At 48.2% G+C, this 21,789-nt stretch overlaps 1 protein-coding gene and 1 pseudogene across 2 annotated transcripts in view; both read right to left on the reverse strand.

Moving 5' to 3' along the window:
- RCSD1 (RCSD domain containing 1) overlaps positions 1–21,789 on the reverse strand; it is a 72,821-nt gene that overhangs the window by 10,326 nt on the left and 40,706 nt on the right. Inside the window, exons 2-4 of one of the 2 annotated variants that reach the window (XM_043450136.1) lie at positions 10,481–10,582; positions 9,292–9,381; positions 5,002–5,073 (exon numbers count right to left, since the gene is read on the reverse strand). In XM_043450136.1, the coding sequence (XP_043306071.1) occupies positions 5,002–5,073; positions 9,292–9,381; positions 10,481–10,582 (264 nt within the window). The remainder of the gene's footprint in view (positions 1–5,001; positions 5,074–9,291; positions 9,382–10,480; positions 10,583–21,789) is intronic. The other variant, XM_043450145.1, reaches the window with a different exon arrangement.
- On the reverse strand, positions 3,618–4,995 carry LOC122429645 (annotated as a pseudogene).

Here is a 21,789-nt window from a genome sequence, read left to right on the forward strand (position 1 = left end):
CAGTCCCAACTTATAGACAAAGAGGCCAAAATAGCAACTTCCAGGACTTGCAGGCACCAGGATCTCACACTAAGTCAGCACCTTCACCGTCCTTGTCGTCAGAGTTCAGTAGCAGTTACCACTTACACAATGCCTACTCTTTGCTGGGCGTGTGCAGTTTCCCCCTCTACCCTACACATTCAGTTTTGTTCCCAAGGCGCAAATTAGCAAACTGTTTAAGGAATCTGCCCTGGGATTCAAGCCAGGTCTCTTTGACCCTCAGCCTCCGAGTAAGTACAGGGTCTTCCTCAGTGGACGGCCAGAATGATGGACAGAGCAGGCCCCAAGCCCCTCCAGGGGGAGCTGGCCGTGCAGATGTACATGTGTGTCCCAACCTGGGCATCACAGTGCGGTTGGCACCAGACTAAAATGAACCCTGAGGGCAAGCAAAGGGAAGGGGTTACCCAAAGGTAACCAGGGCCGGAGGGAGTCATAAGGTTGCTGGGGGAGGAGGCAGGTGGTCCTAGAACTATCCGACTGCCTCAGAGAAGGTGCAGGAGGGATTGAATGTGAGTGCCCTGGGTCCCCTAGGATCGTCTAGGGGAACCGGTTCCTCCAGCTCTACCCTCTACATTTCCAAATCATTGCCCAGTTGCATCGGCCAGAGCAGAAAAGCCAGCAGCAAGGTCTGCCGGGAAGGGACCAGGCTTGAGGGGCAGACGATGCTCTCCACGCAGACACATCTGACTCCAGATATCTACTCTTCCACTTGATAGCTGTGTGACCCACAGGGAATCCAGTAGCCTTTCGGTATCTTGATTCTTTATTTGCTCAATCTACTGAGCCTGACCTTCAGAGTCGTTTATGATCTGATCCTATTACTCTCTCCTGTCATTATCTGACCCACACCCTCTCCCTCCAGACTTTCCTTGGTGCTACCCTCCTGTCAGGCAAGGCTCTGTCATCCTGAAGAACTCCTACATGGGACTTTAGGACTTGCAAAGTATAGAGCATTATACATGTTTAAGATGACATTAGTACTTCTGTTGTGATTTTAAGGAAGAATTTCTAATATAGACAAGATTGTGTCATGGTAAAATTAAAAATACAGAAGTTACATAGCAACACTGTGAGCCCACGCCACGTCTAAACGCAGCATATGGCGGGTACCAAGGGACAGGTTTGAACCACACAGGCCGAGGGAGTGTACTGGGATGGCTCGGAAGGCTTCCTGGCAGTGGGGAGGTTAACTGGGCATTAAAAGAGGTCTTCTTCCCCTTTCAATGTCAAGCTGGGAAATCCTCTCTGTAAGACTGCTCACGGGCTTCCCCGGTGGCTCAGTGGTAAAGAATCCACCTGCCAATGCAGGAGACACAGATACAACCCCTGCTCCACAAAGATCCCATATGCCTGGGGGTTACAAAGTCCGTGCACCACAGCTATTGAGCCTGGGCTCTAGAGCTGGGCAACTGCAATTCCTGAGCTCAAGAGACACAACTACGGAAGCCCTCAAGCCCTAGAGCCTGAGTTCCACAGCCAGAGAAGCCACCTTGAAGACCCAGCACAACCAAAAGTAAATAAATAAAATTATATATTAGAGAATACTGTTCACAAATAAAGTGGGTCTTCTAGCCAGTGGAAAACTTCTTTTAAAAAAATGTTTTATTTCTATTTATTTGGTTTCACTGGTTCTCAGTTGCAGCATGCAGAATCTTTAGTTGCAGCTTGCCAGATCTAGTTCTCTGACCAGGGATCCCGTGCATTGGGAGTGCAGACGCTTAGCTACTGGATCACCAGGCCAGTCCCTTGAACTTTGAATTATGAACTTCTTCAATGAAGACACATCATAGTTTCTATCTCTTCCAGTAGAATATTTAGAAGAAAAATTGAGCTGATGATGCATTTCTTAGTTCTTTCCCTACATAGTTCCAACAAAGTAAGGTTCCTAAGGGATTTGGTCAAATTATATACTATTACTGACATTCTTCATAAGATTAAACAATTGGAGATCAAAACCTCATTCTCAGGTTTCCATGTTTCCCTAAGACACTTGTTAATGACTGGAAAAGGGGAATAAGACCAAAATTTCAAGGTACATGGTCTTCGTGATAATCTCTAGCACTTGACTGAGGGCTGTGGTGGGCTGCAGGGAGGTGGAAGTAGGTGTCCTGCATTACACCCCTGACATCAAGGAGGGGTGTCTGAGTTTAGGGGTCCCTTGTGAGAGATCCCTTTGAGGTACATGGGAGTCCTGTAGCCTTCTACAGTGATGGACAGCCCACCCCTTCCCTGCAGCTGAGATGGAATCAGGGCTTTTCATGATGAGTTAAACTTCAGAAAGACTCCTTCTGACCCTTCACCAGGTAGGTTCATGACCCCAAACCAGAGGTGCTTTCCTTAACACCAAATTGGGCTGGGGGTGAAATCTCTGGGCTCTCCCGTAGCTGAGAACCACAGAGGCTGTGACCACTTGTCCTGACACATCCCTAAGAATGACTCCACAACAAGGTTGATGAATCAATTTCACTAGTTGGACCCAGACAGGGGAATCCAGTGCAGGAGAGCCTTGCTGAGACTGCAGTGAAAGCTTAAGCATCTTCTCTAGGCCTGACCCAGGCATATCACGCTTGCTCCTCCTCTGCATTTCAGTTCACACTTTCCCACACCAGGAGAACCTCCCCCCCTCCTTTCCAGCCACCCTTGGGGACCAACTCAGGGAGGAGGTGTTTCATAAAGCATTCGTCAATTACTCTTGACCACTTGACTTTCTTTTTGCTCTATAATTCTAGAGCAGTGGATCGCACCTAAGGTAGGGGGCAGGGGGATGATTTTGTTCCCATGAGACATTTGGCAATACCTAGGGACACTTTTTCTTTGTCAGTTTATTGAGTGCTGCTGGCATCTACTGAATAAGGACGGCTGCTAAACATCTTGCAGTGTACAAGGCAGCCCCCTGAAACAAAATTATCCAGCCCAAATCATGCTGAGGTTAAAAAGTCCTGGTCTAGGGACTTCTTTGGTTGTCTGCCTTCCAAAGCAGGGAATGTGGGTTCGATCCCTCGTCAGGGAACTAAGATCCCACATGCCTCGGGGCAATTATGTCTATGAGCTGCAACTAGAGCAAGCCCATACTGCAACAAAGACCCAGTGCAGCCAAATAATAAAAATAATAAATTTAAAAAAGAAAAACCATACCAACTGTAAAAAAAAAAAAAGTCCTGGTCTAAAGCAGTAGGAGTTGGATCAGTCAGTCAGTCAGTTCAGTTGCTCAGTCGTGTCCCACTCTTTGAGACCCCATGAATCGCAGCACGCCAGGCCTCCCTGTCCATCACCATCTCCCGGAGTTTACTCAAACTCATGTCCATCGAGTCGGTGATGCCATCCAGCCATCTCATCCTCTGTCGTCCCCTTCTCCTCCTGCCCCCAGTCCCTCCCAGCATCAGGGTCTTTTCCAGTCAACTCTTCACATGAGGTGGCCAAAGTATTGGAGTTTCAGCTTCGGCATCAGTCCTACCAATGAACACTCGGGACTGATCTCCTTTAGGATGGACTGGTTGGATCTCCTTGCAGTCCAAGGGACTCTCAAGAGTCTTCTCCAACACCACAGTTCAAAAGCATCAATTTTTCAGCGCTCAGCTTTCTTCACAGTCCAACTCTCACATCCATACATGGCCACTGGAAAAACCATAGCCTTGACTAGACAGACCTTTGTTGGCCACAATTTAGATCTCTGGTATTTACTCTCCCATATGTCTTTTATTGTATCATATGTGAAAATTCTGGGCTTCCCTGTTGGCTCAGATGGTAAAGAATCTGCCCGCAATGCAGGAGACCCAGGTTTGATCCTCGGGTGGGAAAGATTCCCTGTAGAAGGAAATAGCAACCCACTTCAGTATTCTTGCTTGGGAAATCCCATGGACAGAGGAGCCTGGTGGGCTAAAGTCCATGCGGTTGTAAAGAATCAGACACGACTGAGTGACCAACACTAACCCGTGAAAATCTTGTCTCCACAACAAGATTGTGAGATCAAGTGCAGTTATATGCTTCATTTACACTCCTAGGAAAGCCAGTGGGCACAGTGGTGAGGGCATACAAGGTAATTGGTGATGAGGAAGGACAGAATGCTTTCCAAACAATGAACTTGGCCATAGTGGTATAATGTCTAGCAACTGAATTTCAGCCCTGTATAAGGTTAAAGTGGTTTGTGACTGCATTCACGCCTTAGAAAGGACTTGACTATTCCTGGAGTGTTTCTTGCACTATAATGTCCTTTTCTCATAAGATATCCCATTCTCTTCAACCTCTGCTAGGTGTTAACGACATGAGTTCACATTTGATAGGGTCCTTATTTTAGTGTTTTGCCTTTAAGTAGAGCTTCCCATCCTTCAGGGCACTTTATTTTATTTTATTTAATAAAGTTTTATTTTTCAAAATGTACAGCTGGTGGGACCTGTTCATGAATCCTCACCAGCAGCTGGGGCATCTCCACCCTTGGTGTCTCTGGTGTAAATCACTTGAACTCTGTGCTTTGAAACCAGTTTAATAAGCCCTTTACTAAGGAATTCCTGAAGGGCTGCTCTGGCTAGGGACCACGAATCTTCAGTCTCTCAGAGACAACAGCTGGAATTATAAGCTCATAGTTGGGGACTTCTTTACAGAGTTTGTCATATGTTGCTTTGTCAAACAAGACTAGGTTATTGAGCTTGTCCCGAACTTTGTCTTTGGACCACTTCTTTTTGGCCTTGCACCCAGATTTGTTCACTGGATCTTTGTCTTTCTTGGCCGACTTTCCTGCATTTTTCTTCTTCTTGTCGTCCTTGGGTGGCATAGCGAAGGCGGGAGAGCAACTGCAACCACTGCTGCCTTGCTAAGGTGTCGGACAAAAAGGCTTCAGGGCACTTTAATCTCTAGTTGGTCAACTATCCAGGTGACATATGGAACTACCCCCAGGAATCCCAAAGACATGCAAATATTGGACAAGAGGTAGTGACATTCTGAACTTCTGAACCATTCTGAACTTACCTGAAGTTTCTCAATCAGAGGTGAGCTCTTCACTTTGACTTTAGGAGGGTGGTTTGCAGTGGGCAGTGACTTCTATAAAAGCAAATGGACCAAAACAACCAAATGAGTAAGGTGAAGGGAAGTGGGCTTCTGGTTGGAGCCCAGAAGCCACAATTGGAATGAGAACAAAAAGGTGGTTTCATCACTTCCCCACTTAGCTGCAGGGACTCACTCACCTCCTCAGGTACTAGGCCCAGCAAGCTGCCCCTCCCCTCTCCCTCTTCCTGCCACTCACAAGACCACCTGAACCTGTGCATTGGAGCAAGCAGAACATCCTGTCCAGGAAGGATGCCTTCATGGTCATCATGAAGGAACAGACTATGTCTGAGGGGGATAAGATCTTCAGCCCATGACCTTAGTAATGTGGGAAAACAATTGGAGGGGATTTCAAACAGAAAGGGCAAGTGACCATCCATTCTGTTTGTCACAAATATAACAAGAAACCATAGAGTTGGAGTGAAACCTGACAGAGGTATTATTGAAATTCTTTCCTTGAACTAATAATATTTTGGGAAACCTCATCAATAGTGTTGTTTATAAACTATCATTTTCCAAAACATTGAATTCTAATTTTGATTAAGCAGACATATATTGAGTACCCCCTACATTCCACACATTGTGTTGGTTATATAAAAAAATGAACATGATTTTGTGAAAGTGTTAGTTGCTCAGTCATGTCCAACTCTTTGTGACCCTATGTACTGTATGTAGCCCACCAGGCTTCTCTGTCCAAGGGATTCTCCAGGCAAGAATACTGGAGTGGGTTGCCATTCCCTTCTCCAGGGGGTCTTCCCATTCCAGGGATTGAACCTGGGTCTCTTGCACTGCAGGAAGATTCTTTACTGTTGGAGTGTGCCTGCCCTCTAAAAGTGGATGATGTCTGAGATATACATGTACATACATACATACATATATATGAATAAATGTACATATATATGCCATTAGTTAGAGATATTTTTGTGATGAATATATGTCAGGAATCTTGTCAGTTTTTGGATTTTACATTATCTAAAAAGATTGGCTCCTTGTTTTGTGTGAAATCCTTACAGCCTGATTCTAGCTCCATAGGTATATTGATCTTCAACGTGTAGGAATGATGACAGTGATCATGATGATGATGGTGATGAATAAAAAGAAACTGGTGACTTCCATGTTGTTGGACAGAGACCAGAGCAGGAAAAAAACCTACATTTGGGGACACTGCCTCTTGCGCCCATATTCTAAACTACTTGAATTATAAGAGGAATAATACCAATTTCTTATAAACCTGAGATATTTATTGAGGGAGATGAGTTTAGTGATGGAAAGAGAGAGACTCACTCAACAGAACTCTCTGTGACCTTTTTAAGGCCCAGCAATGGGGGGATGGTGCTGGAGTGGATCAGTCACTTGCTAGGACTCAGGAGGCCCCCTCCCAGTCCTTTCTGATGCTGGCCTTTTTCTGGGAGGGGAGTCCTGCACTATGCAGGACCTTAGTTCCCTAACCAGGTATTGAACCCATGACCCCTGCACTGGGAGCTTGGAGTCTTAACCACTGGACTGCCCAGAAAGTCCCCAACTGGCTGTGACAGGAGCTAGAGGGATGCCCTGGCCTTGGCCTTCTCAACCAAGACCCAAGCAGGCAAGTGGTTTGGAATAAGCGATTCTAAGGCCTCCTCCAGCTTTCAGGTGCCTCTGGCTCCATGAGTTTGCATCATCAGATGTATTTCCAGAGTGGTCCGTCTTTCAAGGAGCCTTGTGGCCACTGTGAGAACAGATTTGGTCGACCTTAATTTCTGGGCTTGAAAGTGAAAATTCACATGAGCCAGTGTTTTTGAAGATGCCGTTCTAGAAACTGCAACAATTGTGCTGACCAAACTCACGTTATGTAATAATTTTAAACTCCTCTCTTCCATAACTGATCACTATCTTCTGAAGAGAGTGCAAATTCAATAAACACAGTCCCTTCCTCGTAGGACAGTGCTGGGAACCCAGCTCATGCCCTATAAAACCCTTGTTGATTTGAATTGACCTCAAACAGGAAGAATCCAGAGGAGCTGCCAGTGCAGTTCCTAGGAGTGGCCGCAAGGGGCAGCATCTCCTTTACTGTGTAACCAGCAGCTCCAGACAAGTGGCGGCCTCTCACGAGGTTGGAAGGATCAAGTCAACCTGACGTCTCTCTATGTGTATGCGTGTCCATATATGACATTCCAATAATGACTAGAATAATGACCGGGTTTTTCAGTCCTTCTCTGGGCAGGTGAGGCAGTGGCTACATTGAAACGCAGTATTGGGTGGGTCCTTCAGAGAGGGGTAACTACAATACACTCTCGGGGCAGGGGCTGGCCTCACCATCTCAGGCTCATGGAGGCATAGGGAGGGGGCAGGAATGAAGAAGAGCTAGTAAGACCCCTTCAGCACTGTGCACTGGAAACTGGGAGGTGATGACTGGGGCCTTCCCTGCAGGCCCCCAAGGCTCCCAGCATTAGGGCTTCTGTAGGCTGTACCATGGGAGTATGGAAGGATTATGGACAACAGCCTCCATCTAACCCAGCCAGACAAAGCTGGCTGCTTGTTTTATTTTTGTGTGAATTTCAAGGTGACAAAGAATCTTTGATATCTGGAAGCAATGTCCTACGCATATGCAAGCAGCCTGTCACCCCAGGACTTTCCTTCTAAGATCCAACCTCCCATTCATTCAGCCCTTGGCTGTCACAGACCATTTAACTCTGGTGGTGCCCCATGGAATGCAACATGCAAACTTATTTCTCCCAGAGCCACTGAACTAACCTGGCTCACTCCACTTTTATCCAGGGAATAAACATCCCCATCCAGCCCCCATGACTGGTTAGTGCTCTTGTCCCATTTTACAAAATAGGAAGCAGGCTCAGTGCAGTGCAGGGACTTCTCCAAGGCCAAGTCCAGTCAGGGGGCAGCCTCACAGGGGGCTCCTAGTGGCCACAGCCTTAGCGTGTTGCCTAACACAGGTTCCAAGCCCAGAGGGTGGTCACAGGGGAAGATGACCCTCAGCAAAGAGAAGTTGTTGATATGTATTTGGTCAGAATGTTGGCTGATGAACCCACAAAGTCACAGAATCATAATGTGAGCATGTGAGGAGACCCCCCCAAAAACTTAGTGTTTTTCAACTGTGTTTCTTGGGGATTTTCATCCCAGAAGATCTCTGTTCAGTGTGTGTGTGGGGGGGTGGTAGTATTCCCAGAGCACATGGGGCTCTAGATACCCCCTTCTCCATTCCACTTGACAGGGAGCAGCTCTTTCTGATTTATCTGATGGGCTTCTGCTTATATGCCTTGGGTTGACAAAAAGGTTTGAACATCATTGATATACTCCAGATGTTTCACTTTATAGGTGAGAAAAAGCAGACAAGGAGAGGCTCGCCAAAGTCCATGTGGCTACCGTGTCCGTCTGTCATCAAGATGCTGGCCCCCAAAAAAGACAGTGGGGAAAGACGTGTCACAGTGGATATGGGGACTGGACTATCTTTGGCTGGCTTGCTCTATTTGGGGACTGGCCTCCCAGGCTGAAGGATAGAACATGCAAATCTGTTCCTGGTGGGGACCGCAACCACAGGGAAGGTTCATGGGCTCCTGGGAGGGTGTGGACAAGTTCCTCTTACAGCTACAATTAGATGAATAAGGGTAGGTGAACATGCAGGCTGGGAATCCATTGCTGGCTATGCTCTGTGATACCAGAGCCTGTATTATGTCGGTAACATTGGCTATTTATAGCTGAGGGCAATGAGGCCTCCTGAGGGCTCTGGTTTCCTTCCAGTGATCCAGAATAATAGCCATCCTGTACAAGATACCATAGAAACACTCAATTATCTCATTGCAGTTCTACCTCATGTGAGTGCAGACCGTCTTTCCAGATAGATGCCTTGGGCACATGGAAGATCATATAAGTCAGACCTGGGAATCAAACATGACTCTCATGAGTCCTAAATCTGATGTGATGTGGTAATACTCGATGGCCCATTCTCTTGGCTGAAACGCTCAGGCTTGAAAAATAGTGCTACTGTCCTTGAAAAACCATAAAGGAGGCTCAATAAGAGGGAGTAGGAAGGGGCTTCATTCTCAGAGTAAATGAACAGGAAGCATCAAGAAAAGAAGGCTCATTCCCGAATCTGAAAAGGAGAAATTCCCTGCACAGCCTTTAAAGTCTAAAAATGTGAACTGAGGGTTTCTTCCCACAAGAAGGAGAAAGCAAATCCATAACCAGCATCTCTGGAGCCCCGGAGGCAGCAGCACTTACCTCCTCACCATTCTGGCCCAGCTCTACCTTGGGGGGGAACAGAGAGAGGGAGCAGGGCGGTTTCCTTCTGGTTGGTTTACTGGCTGGTGTCTAGAGGGAAGGGCGACAGACAGACACACAGAAAAAGAGAGAGAGCTAATCAGGCAACAGGGAGGAAGAGGAAGGAATGGAAACTGGCTTTAGGAATGTTTAGGAATGTCTGGTGGAGAAGAGAATGGAGTGAGTTTGCCTGTCTTTGCCAGTTAGCTATAAAGTCACTCCAGTGTACTGTCTACCCACTCTGATGTTTAGCTTCTCCCAGTGATCTCCTGCTGGCATCCTCTTTTACTTGAGTTCATCAGACTGAAGCAACATTTCAAAATAACACTCATATCCAGCTTCTGGGCACTGCCAGAGCCTTAGGTCAGTACTCTCTCCTTCACCCTTTATAACATGCCTACTGTGTCTAGAAATTATGGATGGGTTTTTCAGATGGAAAAATAAAACCACAAAACAACGCATCTAAAAAAGCATTCTCGTTTTCCCCAAGGGGCCATGATAAACCTCCCCCGACACTGGGGTGCCCTTCCCACATTCCACTTCTAAGGAACTTCTCAGACTGTAGGACTAGAGAAAATCTGGCCCAGATTTCTCCAACACTACAAAGCCCCCTTTGACATTGTCCTCTCCACCAGGATTCTAGAATCCACTGCTAACCAGATCCCTTCCCTTTCTGATCCCTGCTTCCTATCTGAATGCACTTCCCTGTCAGTCCTTGCTTCCCAGTTCTCTGTTGGAATCTACCCGTGCTCTGAATTCCTAGGCTCAGGGGAGGAGCCTGGTGTGGGGACTTCTTTATTCTGCACCAGCCCAGGCCTAGCACAGCTGTGCAAGTTCTGAATCTCCATCAGTGGAGGATGGAGGTGGACCAGGCTTCCAGAGCCCCATCTCGGACAGCAGGCCTTTCAACGCTCAGCCCCATGTCTGCTCCCTCCTGGCCGAAGTATAAGCCTCACTCCAGTGAGGAAAGACCCTGCCCAGGCCCAGCGGCATGGCGACATTCCTCACATTCAGAGAGACCCCTCTCTGATTTCGCTTCCTAATTTGGTAATCACTAAACCTCCTCCCTCCCTCTGCTGTGGGCCTGACCCAGACTTCCCCTTCCTGCAGTCCCCTCTCCGGAGAGGGGCTCTGATGCCGCCTGACTCACCTCCTTTGCAGCGGCTGCCTGCTCCCTGAACCGCCCAGCCAACTGGGCCACCGAGGGGGGCGCAGAGTCGTCCACAATGGCGTTGGTCTGTGCCGGCCGTTCCTGGCAAACCAAGGGGAAGCCAAAGTTAAGCAGCAAGTATACACCTGGCACTGCTGAGCATCAGCCACGGGGCCACGCGAGGTGCCTGCTATGTGACAGTGAGGTCTTTCCCCAGCATTTTGTAATTGGCTTCTGCATCAGCTATTTTAAAAACTCAGTTCATCAACTGCATTTCGTATGAATAGTTACAATGTCCTTGGCCCAGGGTGTGGCTCTGTTGATCTGGAAAGGAATTAAAGTTGCCCTGGGGGGTGGGCTGTGGAGGGCCCAGGGATCTGGTAGGCAGGAACGAGGCTGGGCTCCTCATTCTACAAAGACCTGGCCTGCAGAGGGCTCTGTCAGAGGCACTGTCTCCCTTTAGTCAAAGGGAGCTTTGAAAACTGGAGGCTGGCAAAATGCACTGGAGAGAGTCCAGTGCCTGATTGTATCTAGTGGGATGAGCAAATGCCCTGGATTGAACTTAAAAAAAAAATTTTTTTTGTGTGTGTGTCTGTGGGGGGGTCTCGGAGAAGGCAGTGGCACCCCACTCCAGTACTCTTGCCTGGAAAATCCCATGGATGGAGGAGCCTGGTAGGCTGCAGTCCATGGGGTCACGAAGAGTCGGACACGACTGAGCAACTTCACTTTCACTTTTCACTTTCATGCACTGGAGAAGGAAATGGCAACCCACTCCAGTGTTCTTGCCTGGAGAATCCCAGCGACGGGGGAGCCTGGTGGGCTGCTGTCTGTGGGGTCGCACAGGGTCAGACACGACTGAAGTGACTTAGCAGTAGCAGCAGTGGGGGGTCTTTGCTGCTCCATGCGGATTTCTCTAGTTGCAGAGAGTGGAGGCTACTCTTAATTGTGGAGAGCAGGGGCTCCTCATTGTGGTGGCTTCTCTTGTTGTGAAGCATGGGCTCTAGGCTGTGCAGACTCAGTAGTTGTGGTACAAGGGCTCAGTTGCCCTGAGGCTTGTGGGATCTTCCTGTACCAGGACCAAACCCGTGTTCCCTGCATTGGCAGGTGGATTCTTAGCCAATGTGCCACCAGGGAAGTCCTGGATTGAACTTTCGACAAGTATTTTTGTATCTTATTTCTCCTACTTGATTGAGTGCTTTGGTCATAGAAATGCTCAGAAAATATTTGTTGAACTAATAAACAACATGAAAGTCAAGTAGCATGGCAGATGAGAACCAGACTATCTGGATTTGACCACTGAGTTGCTCCATCTCCTTAGCTCAGTGACCTTGGGCAAATGCCTTCCTCCTTCTGTACCTCGGTAGGGGTAACAGTAGCACGTTGTTCACATGGTTGTTCTGCAGATCAAATGATTTACTATGTATCTAAAGTGTGGGGACAAGGCCTAGGACATAAGAGCTTTAGAAGCGTTGTTACTACTACTTCTAAGAACCCTTGTGTTGACCTCAGTGAACCACGGTCACTGTTCACTCTCATGTGCCTTTTGTCACCAAGGCTCATTTGATGAGTCAGCAAGCCCTGGAAACAGACACTTCACTTCTGCCTTATTACACACGGCCTACAAAATCACCTGACTTTCATAATGTTTTTTAAACGTCCAGTCTTAGAGACATTCAGCTTTGATTTTTGATGACCATGATGATGGCATTTTGCACCCAGGCTGCAAACCTCTCCACTCTACCTGCTCATGTCTAGCTTGAAACTGAGAGAATCTGGGTAGCAGTTGCCCAACAAAGTACATCTCTGTCTTTCCACAGAGCTCATGGCCTACAAAGACCAAGCATGCTCCAGCTGCAAACTTGCATCCCTGTACATGCCCCTCCACACACACATCCATGCATGTGCACATACACATACTCTCACATACATGTCCTACACCCTCCTTTTTGTGCTGAAAGTGTCTCTGAGCTTTCTTATTTGAGTGCTCCCTCTGAAGGAAATATCACTGGTCATCATACCATGACGTTGTCCCATTGGAGCAGGAGGGGCAACCACCTGCCCCACACTGACCTCAGGTGAAGCTGAGTAAGTGTGGGCAAAACTTTGAGAAGAGGGCTTTGCATAGAGATAGGAAAGAACTGCTGGGACACGGATCTTCTGATCTGTGAACAGGCTGTTCTAGAGGAAAAGGCAGGTCCCTGCTGTAAGTCAAGTTTATCCCCATTTCAGCCTAAATATCAAATACTGATTTCAAAAAAAGATGTTAAAGGATTCACCTCTCTTCAAGATGCCAGAATTCCCCCCCAGCGCTGGAGAAGGGGGTGGGGAGCCTCAGTGCCCGCCCCGACGTGTGCCCCACACTGGCCATTCCAGGCCTGGTCAGAGGTGAACATCATGTCCTCCCGGGACAATGGAGCGGCTCCAGGGACAGAGCAATTTATTAATTGAGCTGCTCTTGGCAAAAATGCTGGGCCCATCCGTCTGTCTCAGTCGCTCTGTCCGTTGCTATTTACTGCTCGCCTCCTGCTGACAGTGCACTTTACCTCAGCCCCGAAGGCGCCAATCACCGGCGGTGCAGGAAGAAACATTCCAGATAAAAATAGAGCTGAGCAGGAATCAGAAACTCCTCCCCAACTTCCCTGTCTTGAAACCGGGCTTGGCAAGGGGTGAGAGAACTACAAGCCTTCTGGAAGGACTTAGGACTTAAAAGCCAGGTTGAAGGAAAGATTATGATACGTCTGAGTTTGCTTTCCTGGAGCCCAGTGAATGGGTTTTCTTTAGAATATCTATGGACTCCAGAGCTTGTTGAAGCCTGGCAAATCCACTCACCACCAGCACCTCTCCAGATGCTGCTTCTCATTCTGTGTTGTGGAAGAGTGATTGATTGTTGCCTTCTCAGTTGGGCAGAAGGCCAGAGAGGGCCAGTAATTTAGCCAGAATCACACAGGAGATGCCAGACAGAATAATCTGAGAAACACTTGACTCCAATGCCTAATAATCCAACAACGCACATCAGTTAAATAGCCTAATTTGTGAAGGTGCTTTGAAAACTGCAAAGTGATATATAAATGGCAAATCTGTTAGAAGCCTCTGGATTACACGGGGACAAAGGGACAGCATGGCTTTGGGGATGGTCAGGCACTGTGGTTTAGTCTGTTTGAGGCTTTGCCTGGATTTCTGCCTTGTACTTTTGGCAGGTGCCACTACCAACCTCTTCCAGTGGTTCAACATCACACCACCTTGGCCCCAGGCAGGTGAGAGACATTTTTTTCCCTCTCCCTCTCCTCTCTCTCAGCCCTGAGGCTGGTTTGGGAAGGTGCCTGCCTTGACTGTTCTTAGATCTGAGCATGACTTTAGTGTCCCTGCCTAGTCCCCAACTTTCCTGGGAGCCCCCCACCGCCGAAGCAGCCTTCTTTCTCTGTTCCAAAGTTATCCATTAAGTATTGAACAGAGTCAGGAACATAGAAAGTTGTCCTCCAAGGGTGCCTTCCTCCCACCTCCCATCCAACCCAGCTTGTGGTGTCCGGGTCTGGGCCCCTGCTCCCAGAGTCGCTGACACCCTCAACTCCACCTGCACCCACCTCCAGGTCTTGGTCACGTTTTGACCTCTGTGGACCCTTTCTTCTTGGGACCAATCTCCATGTCTTAAATTTATTTTCTGAACCCACTCCCACATGCGACCTGCTTTAGTTGACACTCATGCTTACATATTGCAGCCCCCAGCCCACCTTGCTGGGCCCAGAGCCTGCTGACCAAGCCCTTACTGCCACTGTTCCATCCTGGCTCTGCCAGCAAGTTTGGAAACCACTCCTGTGGTTCCCTCAACTTTGCCGAGGCCAGAAGGAAACCACCTCTGGAGTTTACTTTCTGTCTCTATGGGACTTTCTTCAGAGAACTGAGGAGCCCGTGTGTCTGGACAGCAAGGAACTTCCCCCTCACTGTTGCCGTGATGAATAAACACAATCTGGATGCTGCCAACCATTCACACAGTGGAAGCTCTGTGTACAGGCCCAAATCAGACTCTGCCCTGGCTCTGCCCGTTCCCCACCCTCCTCCTCGGCCCAGGTGTACGTTTCTACCAGCCTGTGGTCCACGGTTTAGGGTCACAAGGCACCAGGGGAGGCCTCGTCTATAGCTCGGGGGAGAATCAGTGAGGGGGTCTGCCTGGGGCTTGAGGAACACCTGCTGTTAGCTAAAAGGAAGGTTGTCTTGCTCACCAGAAACAGGATAACTGAGCCAGAGCCTCAAAACATAAGGTATGCTCGCTTCTTTGCTCTTTTAGAACTGCAGTGGATCTTGAGGTCACTCAACCCCTTCCAACTTAAACCTTCATTTTAAAAGGATCAACAGACAGTCCCTTTGGGAATGCCACAGTGATTCCTTTGTTTTTTTTATGCTTACCTTACCCTGAACTCTTCAATTCACCAGTGTTTTAACCATTACCATTTGGGAATGATGGAAAGGACAATGGACTAGGAACCAGGTTAGCCAGTTTGATGTACCTGCCTTACTTAGAGCAGCTGCTATGTGGGAGGCAGTGTTCTTATAGCACTTGATATATTTTTCTATCATTCTCACAACACCTCTTCTAGAACAGAAAATGGCCCAGAGTTGCTAACTCATTCTTCAAGTTAGTAAGTGCTGCATCATCTGGATTCCAAAGATCTCTTTCCACACAGACATGCTTTGTTAACTCTAGACCTTCTCTTCAAGAGTTGTCTTACTGAGTGTCTCATCAGCAAACACCATTGTCCGGAGACCTGCGCTGAAGCAGTGAACAAGACAGCGTTCTTCCCTTAAGGAGTGGCTGCTCCAGCAAGGGGCGCAAAGAATAAACACAGAGTACATAAACAAGTAAGAGAAATTAAGTGCATGGGAAAGAGAAAATAGGCTGCTTTGCCTATGGGGCTGTGAGCAGACATCTCTGAGGAGGAGCCATCTGAATTTCCAGGTGGGAAAAAGGTGGAAAGAAAGCTGTTCTGAGCAGAAAGCACAGAGAGGAACAAAGGGTGAGGGACAGAGAAGAGAAGTGTGGCAGGGACCTATCGCATCCAAAATACTTGAGGGGACGTAAAGGATGAGAGGCAGTCTGGGGCCCACTGCATGAGGCCTTGAGGATCATAGCAAGCAGTTTGTATCAGTATTTTATTCTGAATGAATGGAACACGATTTGGAGGGTTTTGAGGAGAGATGTGACCTGAATTATACATCAAAATGCTGTCTGTAGAGAATGGATGACAGTGGAAGCAGAGGGGCCAGGAGGAAGGTTCTGGCAGTGGTACAGCGGAGAACTGATGATGGAATGGACCAGGATTGTAGCAGCAGGTGGTAAAAGGGGTGGATCTGAAGGTAAGACGGCTGGGAATTATTGATGCGCTGGGTGTGGGAAGTAAGAGAAAAAGGGCAATCAAGAATGACTCCCAGGTGTTTGACTTGGACAACAGGATGCATGGGATATTTTTTCCTGGGTTGGGGAGGGTTTGTTGGAGAAAGATGTGGGTAGGGGAAGGTAGGGGGTCAATAGTTCTTCCTTGGTCATGAACATTTGAAATGTCTATTAGATATCCATGTGGAGATGCAGGGTGGGAGTTAAATATACACCCAAGTCTTAAATTCAGAGGAGGTTTCCAGGCTGGAAACAGAACTTTGAGAGTCAGTAGATAGTGATAGTATCTGAAGTCACTGAACTAAATAAAATCAGAAGATATAGAGAAGAGGTCTAAATATAGAGAGAGTCTCTGGAGAAAAGGTTCAGAGACTGAACTCCTTATTAGCATTGAGCTACCTTTCACTCAGAAAGGTGATGGGACTTCTCTTTTTATTCCAGGAGGAGCCTTGCAGACATTTTGGTGCAGACTGCAGACAGGCTGGGTTGAGGACAGAGTTCTCTGGCTTGGGTGAGAGAGGATCAGAAGCCCTGAAATGCCATTAGAAGAGAAGGTCTTGTGTCCTGCATTCACGCTGTTGGGTCAAACATTCATCACTTCTTGGGCATCTGTAGACAAATGCACAATGCACCGGAATAGCAGTGACTGGGGAGGTGGGGGTTGGAGGGCTGGAGAGCAGGTGAAGAAGAAGAACCACAACTGGACAAGGCAGAGGAAGAGAAACCGGTGCACAGGAATGCTGGTCAACTATTTCACATTAAGACCACAAATCTTCCAAATATTCCCTACCTCCCCCCTTGTGAGCTTTAAGAATTTGAAAATGGCAAGTCCTTAGCCTCTGAAGTTCTATCCCCGGGAAAAACCCAGGGAGGATGCCCGGCTCACACAAAGGGTCCACAGGCCATTCCCCGGGGACTGTGTCACTCCATGGGACCTCCAGGGCTTTCCCCTGCCTCCCAGGATGTGGTGCTACAGCCCAGGGGCCTGGACAGGGTTAAGCAACCCTGAGTCAGTGGACATCAGCCTGACTGCTTCAGTGGTTTTGGAAGCAGGGTAGCTCACAGCCTAAGGGGCCTGGCCAGCCACCCAGGTGGGGTCAGTGAGCTTGGTGGTGGTGGCACAGGCAGGGTTAGTCCAGGCACATTCCCAAGTAACAGCAAGGACAACAAAGAAATGGAAGGGAACCATTCATTCTGAATGTCATGATGGTCTAGGACCTTATCGATGCAATCAGGGAGATAATGTATGTGAAATTTCTCTGTGAAACCTGTCAATTGTTGTATAAGCATAAGGATAAAAGTGTATTTTGAGTCTTGTGGGGTTGGGGATGTGCAGGGATGATATGACAGGAGCAGAAAGAATAGCTAATTCAGAGGTAAATCGAGTCTTGTCTCTGACACATATTGGGGGTAGATCTTTCTGAGCCTCAGGATCCTTGTTGGTAAGTGAGGTTATTAACATCCATTGGCCTTTCCTCCAACCCAAATTGCCATCAGTTGGCCATTGTGTGTGCGTGCATGCTAAGCTGCTTCAGTCGTGTCCAGCTCCTTGCAACCCTATGAACTGCAGCCTGCCGGGCTCCTGTCCGTGGAGATTCTCCAGGCAAGAATACTGGAGTGGGTTGCCATGTTCTCCTCCAGGGAATCTTCCTGGCCTAGGGGTCAAACCCTCCTCTCTTACATCTCCTGAATTGGCAGGCAGGTTCTTTACCACTAGCACCACCTGGGAAGCCCAGTTGTCCTTTGCTCCAAACCGAACTGCAACATGTGCCTGATGTCTGGAGCCTGCATCACCCTCCTCCCACTGACAGCAGGAGGGAGCCAATATCCTCAGAGTCCCTGCAAGATTCACAATCAGCCCTGTATGCAAGAGGCAGGGCGTACAGATCACAGGTGATGGTGCTGCGTGAGGGGCAGTAGAGCATACAGCTCAGGCTTCAATCCAGATTGCCTGGGCTCAAATCCAGGCTCTGCATATACTCTGCATACACTGTGGCCTTGAACACGTTACCTAACTTCTCTATGCCTCAGTTTCCACCTGTAAAATGGGGAGAAAACACTGAGGGAAGTCCAGGGTTGTCATCTAGTCTACCCTTGCCCTTCCATTCTCTCTGGGGCACAGGTCTCCCAGAGGGAACCCCAGCCAGCTAAGATATGCTCCTTGCTGCTTTCTGCCATTTTTAGTTCATAAGTGGGCAGTCATGAGTTGGTCATTGGCGGTCTACACTTAACAGATACTTAACAAGACAGACGGTTAACAGACACTCCTTTCCTGAGTTTTCAAACCATCCCTGAGAAACTGATGTGCATACTAGCTAGCAATTAAGAAAAAATAAAGCTGACTGTAATTTTATGGCTTTTAGGGTCATGACCTAGGTCATGTCCCCTCTTCCTTCTCTCCTTCTTCTTCTGTTATGATTATTGCTATTATTTTATATGCTCTCCTACCACCTTCGGCAAGGAGCTCTCAGAGGCTTGCCAGTAAGGACACACTAAGTCCTGAGTATGGTTTTGGAGCTGCCCTTTCTTGTGTGACCTTGGTCAAGACACATGAGCTAGTGAAACTGCAGCTTCCTCATCTGTATGATGGGAAGAGCGCCTGCCGTGACTTCATCTGGGGAGAGTGGTGAGGCTCTCGGGATGCAGTGACTGACAGCACCCTGGAAAAGAGACGCACAGAGATGCACAGATGGACACTGTGTACACCCAGGAACAGGGGCGACGAAGCAAGTATTTAAACTATGGTCAGGGTCAGGGCCTTCCCTGGTGATCCAGTGGCTAAGACTGCACTCCCAACGCAGAGGGCCTGAGTTCAATCCCTGGGCAGGGAACTAGATCCCACATGCTGCAACGAAGAGTTCACATACCACAACTAAGACCTGGTGCAATCAATCAATAAATAATTTTTTTAAAGTATGATGGGTCAGCCAGTGCAGAAGGCAGAATAGCCCCCAAAGGTGTCTACATCCTAGTCGTGGAACCTGTGGTTATGTTAGGTTACATGGCAAAAGGTGCAGGTGGAATTAAGGTTGTTAATCAGCTGACCTTAAAGTGGGACACTCCTCTGGATTATCTAAGTGGGCCCAATGCAATCCAAAGTGCTCTTAAAAGTAGGAGAGGAGGGCAGAGGAGTCAGTGTCTGAGTGATGGGATATGAGAAAGACTTGACCTAACATTGCTGGCTTTGATGATGGATGAAGAGGCCAAATGCCGAAATGCAGGTACCTCTAGAAGCTGGGAAAGGCAAGTCTCCAGAAGAAAGGCAGCCCAACCAACATCTTGATTCTAGTCCCAGTGAGATCTGTTTTGAACTTCTGACCTCCAGAACTATAAATTTCTGTTGTTTTGGCTGCAAAGTTTGTGGTCATTTATTGCATCAGCCACATGGAAGTAAAACAGGCAGTAAGTACCTGCTGACCCACCATGGGCTCTGAGGTCTGGGGACATGGTGCTGAAGAAGAGAGTCCTCGAGTCCATATTCTTGCTGGAGTTCACATTCCAGGGGAGACAGGCGGTGACCCAGTAAGCGAGTACGTGTTGGTGCCCTGAGTGGTCGGTCACAGAAGGCTTCCCCAAGGAGGAGCAGAGCGAGGCGATATTGAGTTCAGGATGTTGTGACTGGAGAAGGACAGGGTGAAAAGCATAACAGGGGCACCCAATCTGCCTAGAGGTATCCAGGAGGGCTTCTAGAAGGAAGCCCCAACCTGAACAAATTTGAAGGGTGTGCAGAGTTAGTCACTGTTCTGCTGAGGGAGCCACATGTGAAGGATGCAAGGCTGGGGCTCCTCACTGAACTACGAGAAGTCCCTAAGCCTGGTTCATGACATGTGGCCTGAGGGGAAGATGAGGCTGTAGAGGAAACAGAGGCCAGAGCGGACAGGGACCTCTATGCAGAACCCTGTTCTCAGGGCCATGCTAAGTCACTGGAAGGTTTTTAGAAAAAGAGTAAAACAGAGGGTCCTCTAAAACAAATGGATTTATTTCGATGGTCCCTTTGGCTGCAGTGTGAGAAATGGATGGGCCATTGCCATTGCCATGAAAGGTATATTTATTTATTTGACTGCACTGGGTCTTAGTTGTGGCACATGGGATTGATCTTCGTCAGGATCTTAATTGCAGCCTCTGGGATCTAGTTCCCTGACCGTGGAATGAACCCAGGGCCCCTGCTTTGGGAGAACAGAGTCTTAACCACTGGACCACCAGGGAAGTCCAGCCAAAAAGGTTTTGATGAATAGGAATCTCTGGTCACTGATTTACAATTGCTAGCTGTGTTGTATCATTATGACCACTTCTTGCAAATCTGCAAATCTTCAGCAGAAGTTCTACTGAAAGCGGCAGCTTGTTGTATTTGTGGGTGCTTTTTAAAGGTGGTAGAGTGAGAATTGGAGAAGGCAATGGCACCCCACTCCAGTACTCTTGCCTGGAAAAGCCTGTGGACGGAGGAGCCTGGTAGGTTGCAGTCCATGGGGTCGCAAAGAGTCAGACACGACTGAGCGACTTCACTTTCACTTTTCACTTTCATGCATTGGAGAAGGAAATGGCAACCCACTCCAGTGTTCTTGCCTGGAGAATCCCAGGGACGGGGGAGCCTGGTGGGCTGCCGTCTATGGGGTCGCACAGAGTCGGACACGACTGAAGTGACTTAGCAGCAGTAGCAGCAGAGTGAGAATCAAGCATCTATGGCCCATAGCTGGTAAAGAAATGCCTTCAAGAGGCAGAGTTTATTGATTCAAGCACTAGTAGATAATAAGCCCTACACATGCCAGGGATTCAGTATTTAGGTCTCCCAGGCTTACAGGAAAACGGAGAGCAAGGATTCAGTAGCGGCAGAAAACTGGGGCCAAGATCAGATAAATTCATCTAGGAATTAGAAACTCTCTCAAGGATGATTTAGACATAGAGTTGGAGCCAACACTGTAGATCTCAAGAGTATAAGATCAGACAGAATGGTGCCCTGAACTAGGGGAGGGTCCATGGAGATGGAGAACATTAACAGGAACTTAAAAGCAATTTAGGAAAAAGGACTGTCTGGAACTAGTGACTGACCAGGTAGGTGCAGAGAGGAGTCAAGATGCTGCCCAGGCTTCTGGCTCTGTCTGCTGGGTGGACAGGGGTGCCACCCACAGAGATGGTGAGCCCCAACGAGAGCAGGGCTAGGAGGGAAGAGGCAAGAGGTGGCTAGAGAAGGAAAAGGTCCCCAGAAGGGGAGAGTGATCAGAGCAGAGGGTCCAGGATGGATCCTTGAAAGCTTGGAATTTTTGGAGTCAGATGAACCGGGTTTGAAACTTGGCTCCTGTTACAAAGTGATGGCTGAGCTCTAAGACAGGCTGGGTGAGTGGAGGCTAGAAAGGAGATGGAGAGGGCCCTGGGATGAAGAGGAGGAAGCAATGACTTCGTGGTTCAGGCTGGGTGCCTGCACCACCAAAGTTGTCTTCTCCTTCCAACTGTGGGTGTGCAGAGAGGGAAAATCAAATTCAACCTTGTGAGCCTGGCAGCCTCAAAGCAGTTAGCTTTTTTTTTTTTTTTTTTCTTTTTAGGGGAAAGGGGAAGAGTGTGAAAGAAATGCCTACATAGCTAGCTTAGGTGATTCAGGGGATTCACAGCCTAGGCCAACAAGTAAATCTACAATCCATCTGCTCTTCAAAGAGAATTCAGAGACTCCTGTCACATGCTCTTCGTGCTGGTTAGTTCCCTAATAAGCCTGATTTCGCTGAGAGTCCCTCTGACTCCTGGGGTTTGCTGCAGACACCTGGAGGCCTCCTAATAATATCCTTCACGGGGGACCATTTCTGCTTCCCAAGTGGGAGTGACGTGTGAGTGAATCCTGAGGCCTGGGACATTTGTCCTTCATGTCCCAATAGAAAGCCCAAGCATACCTTCTAAGATTAGAACAAGTTGCTCAAGGACAAGGGCCTGCCTCCCA

This window comes from Cervus canadensis, chromosome 2 (genome assembly GCF_019320065.1).
Source record: "Cervus canadensis isolate Bull #8, Minnesota chromosome 2, ASM1932006v1, whole genome shotgun sequence".
Lineage (NCBI taxonomy): Eukaryota > Metazoa > Chordata > Mammalia > Artiodactyla > Cervidae > Cervus > Cervus canadensis.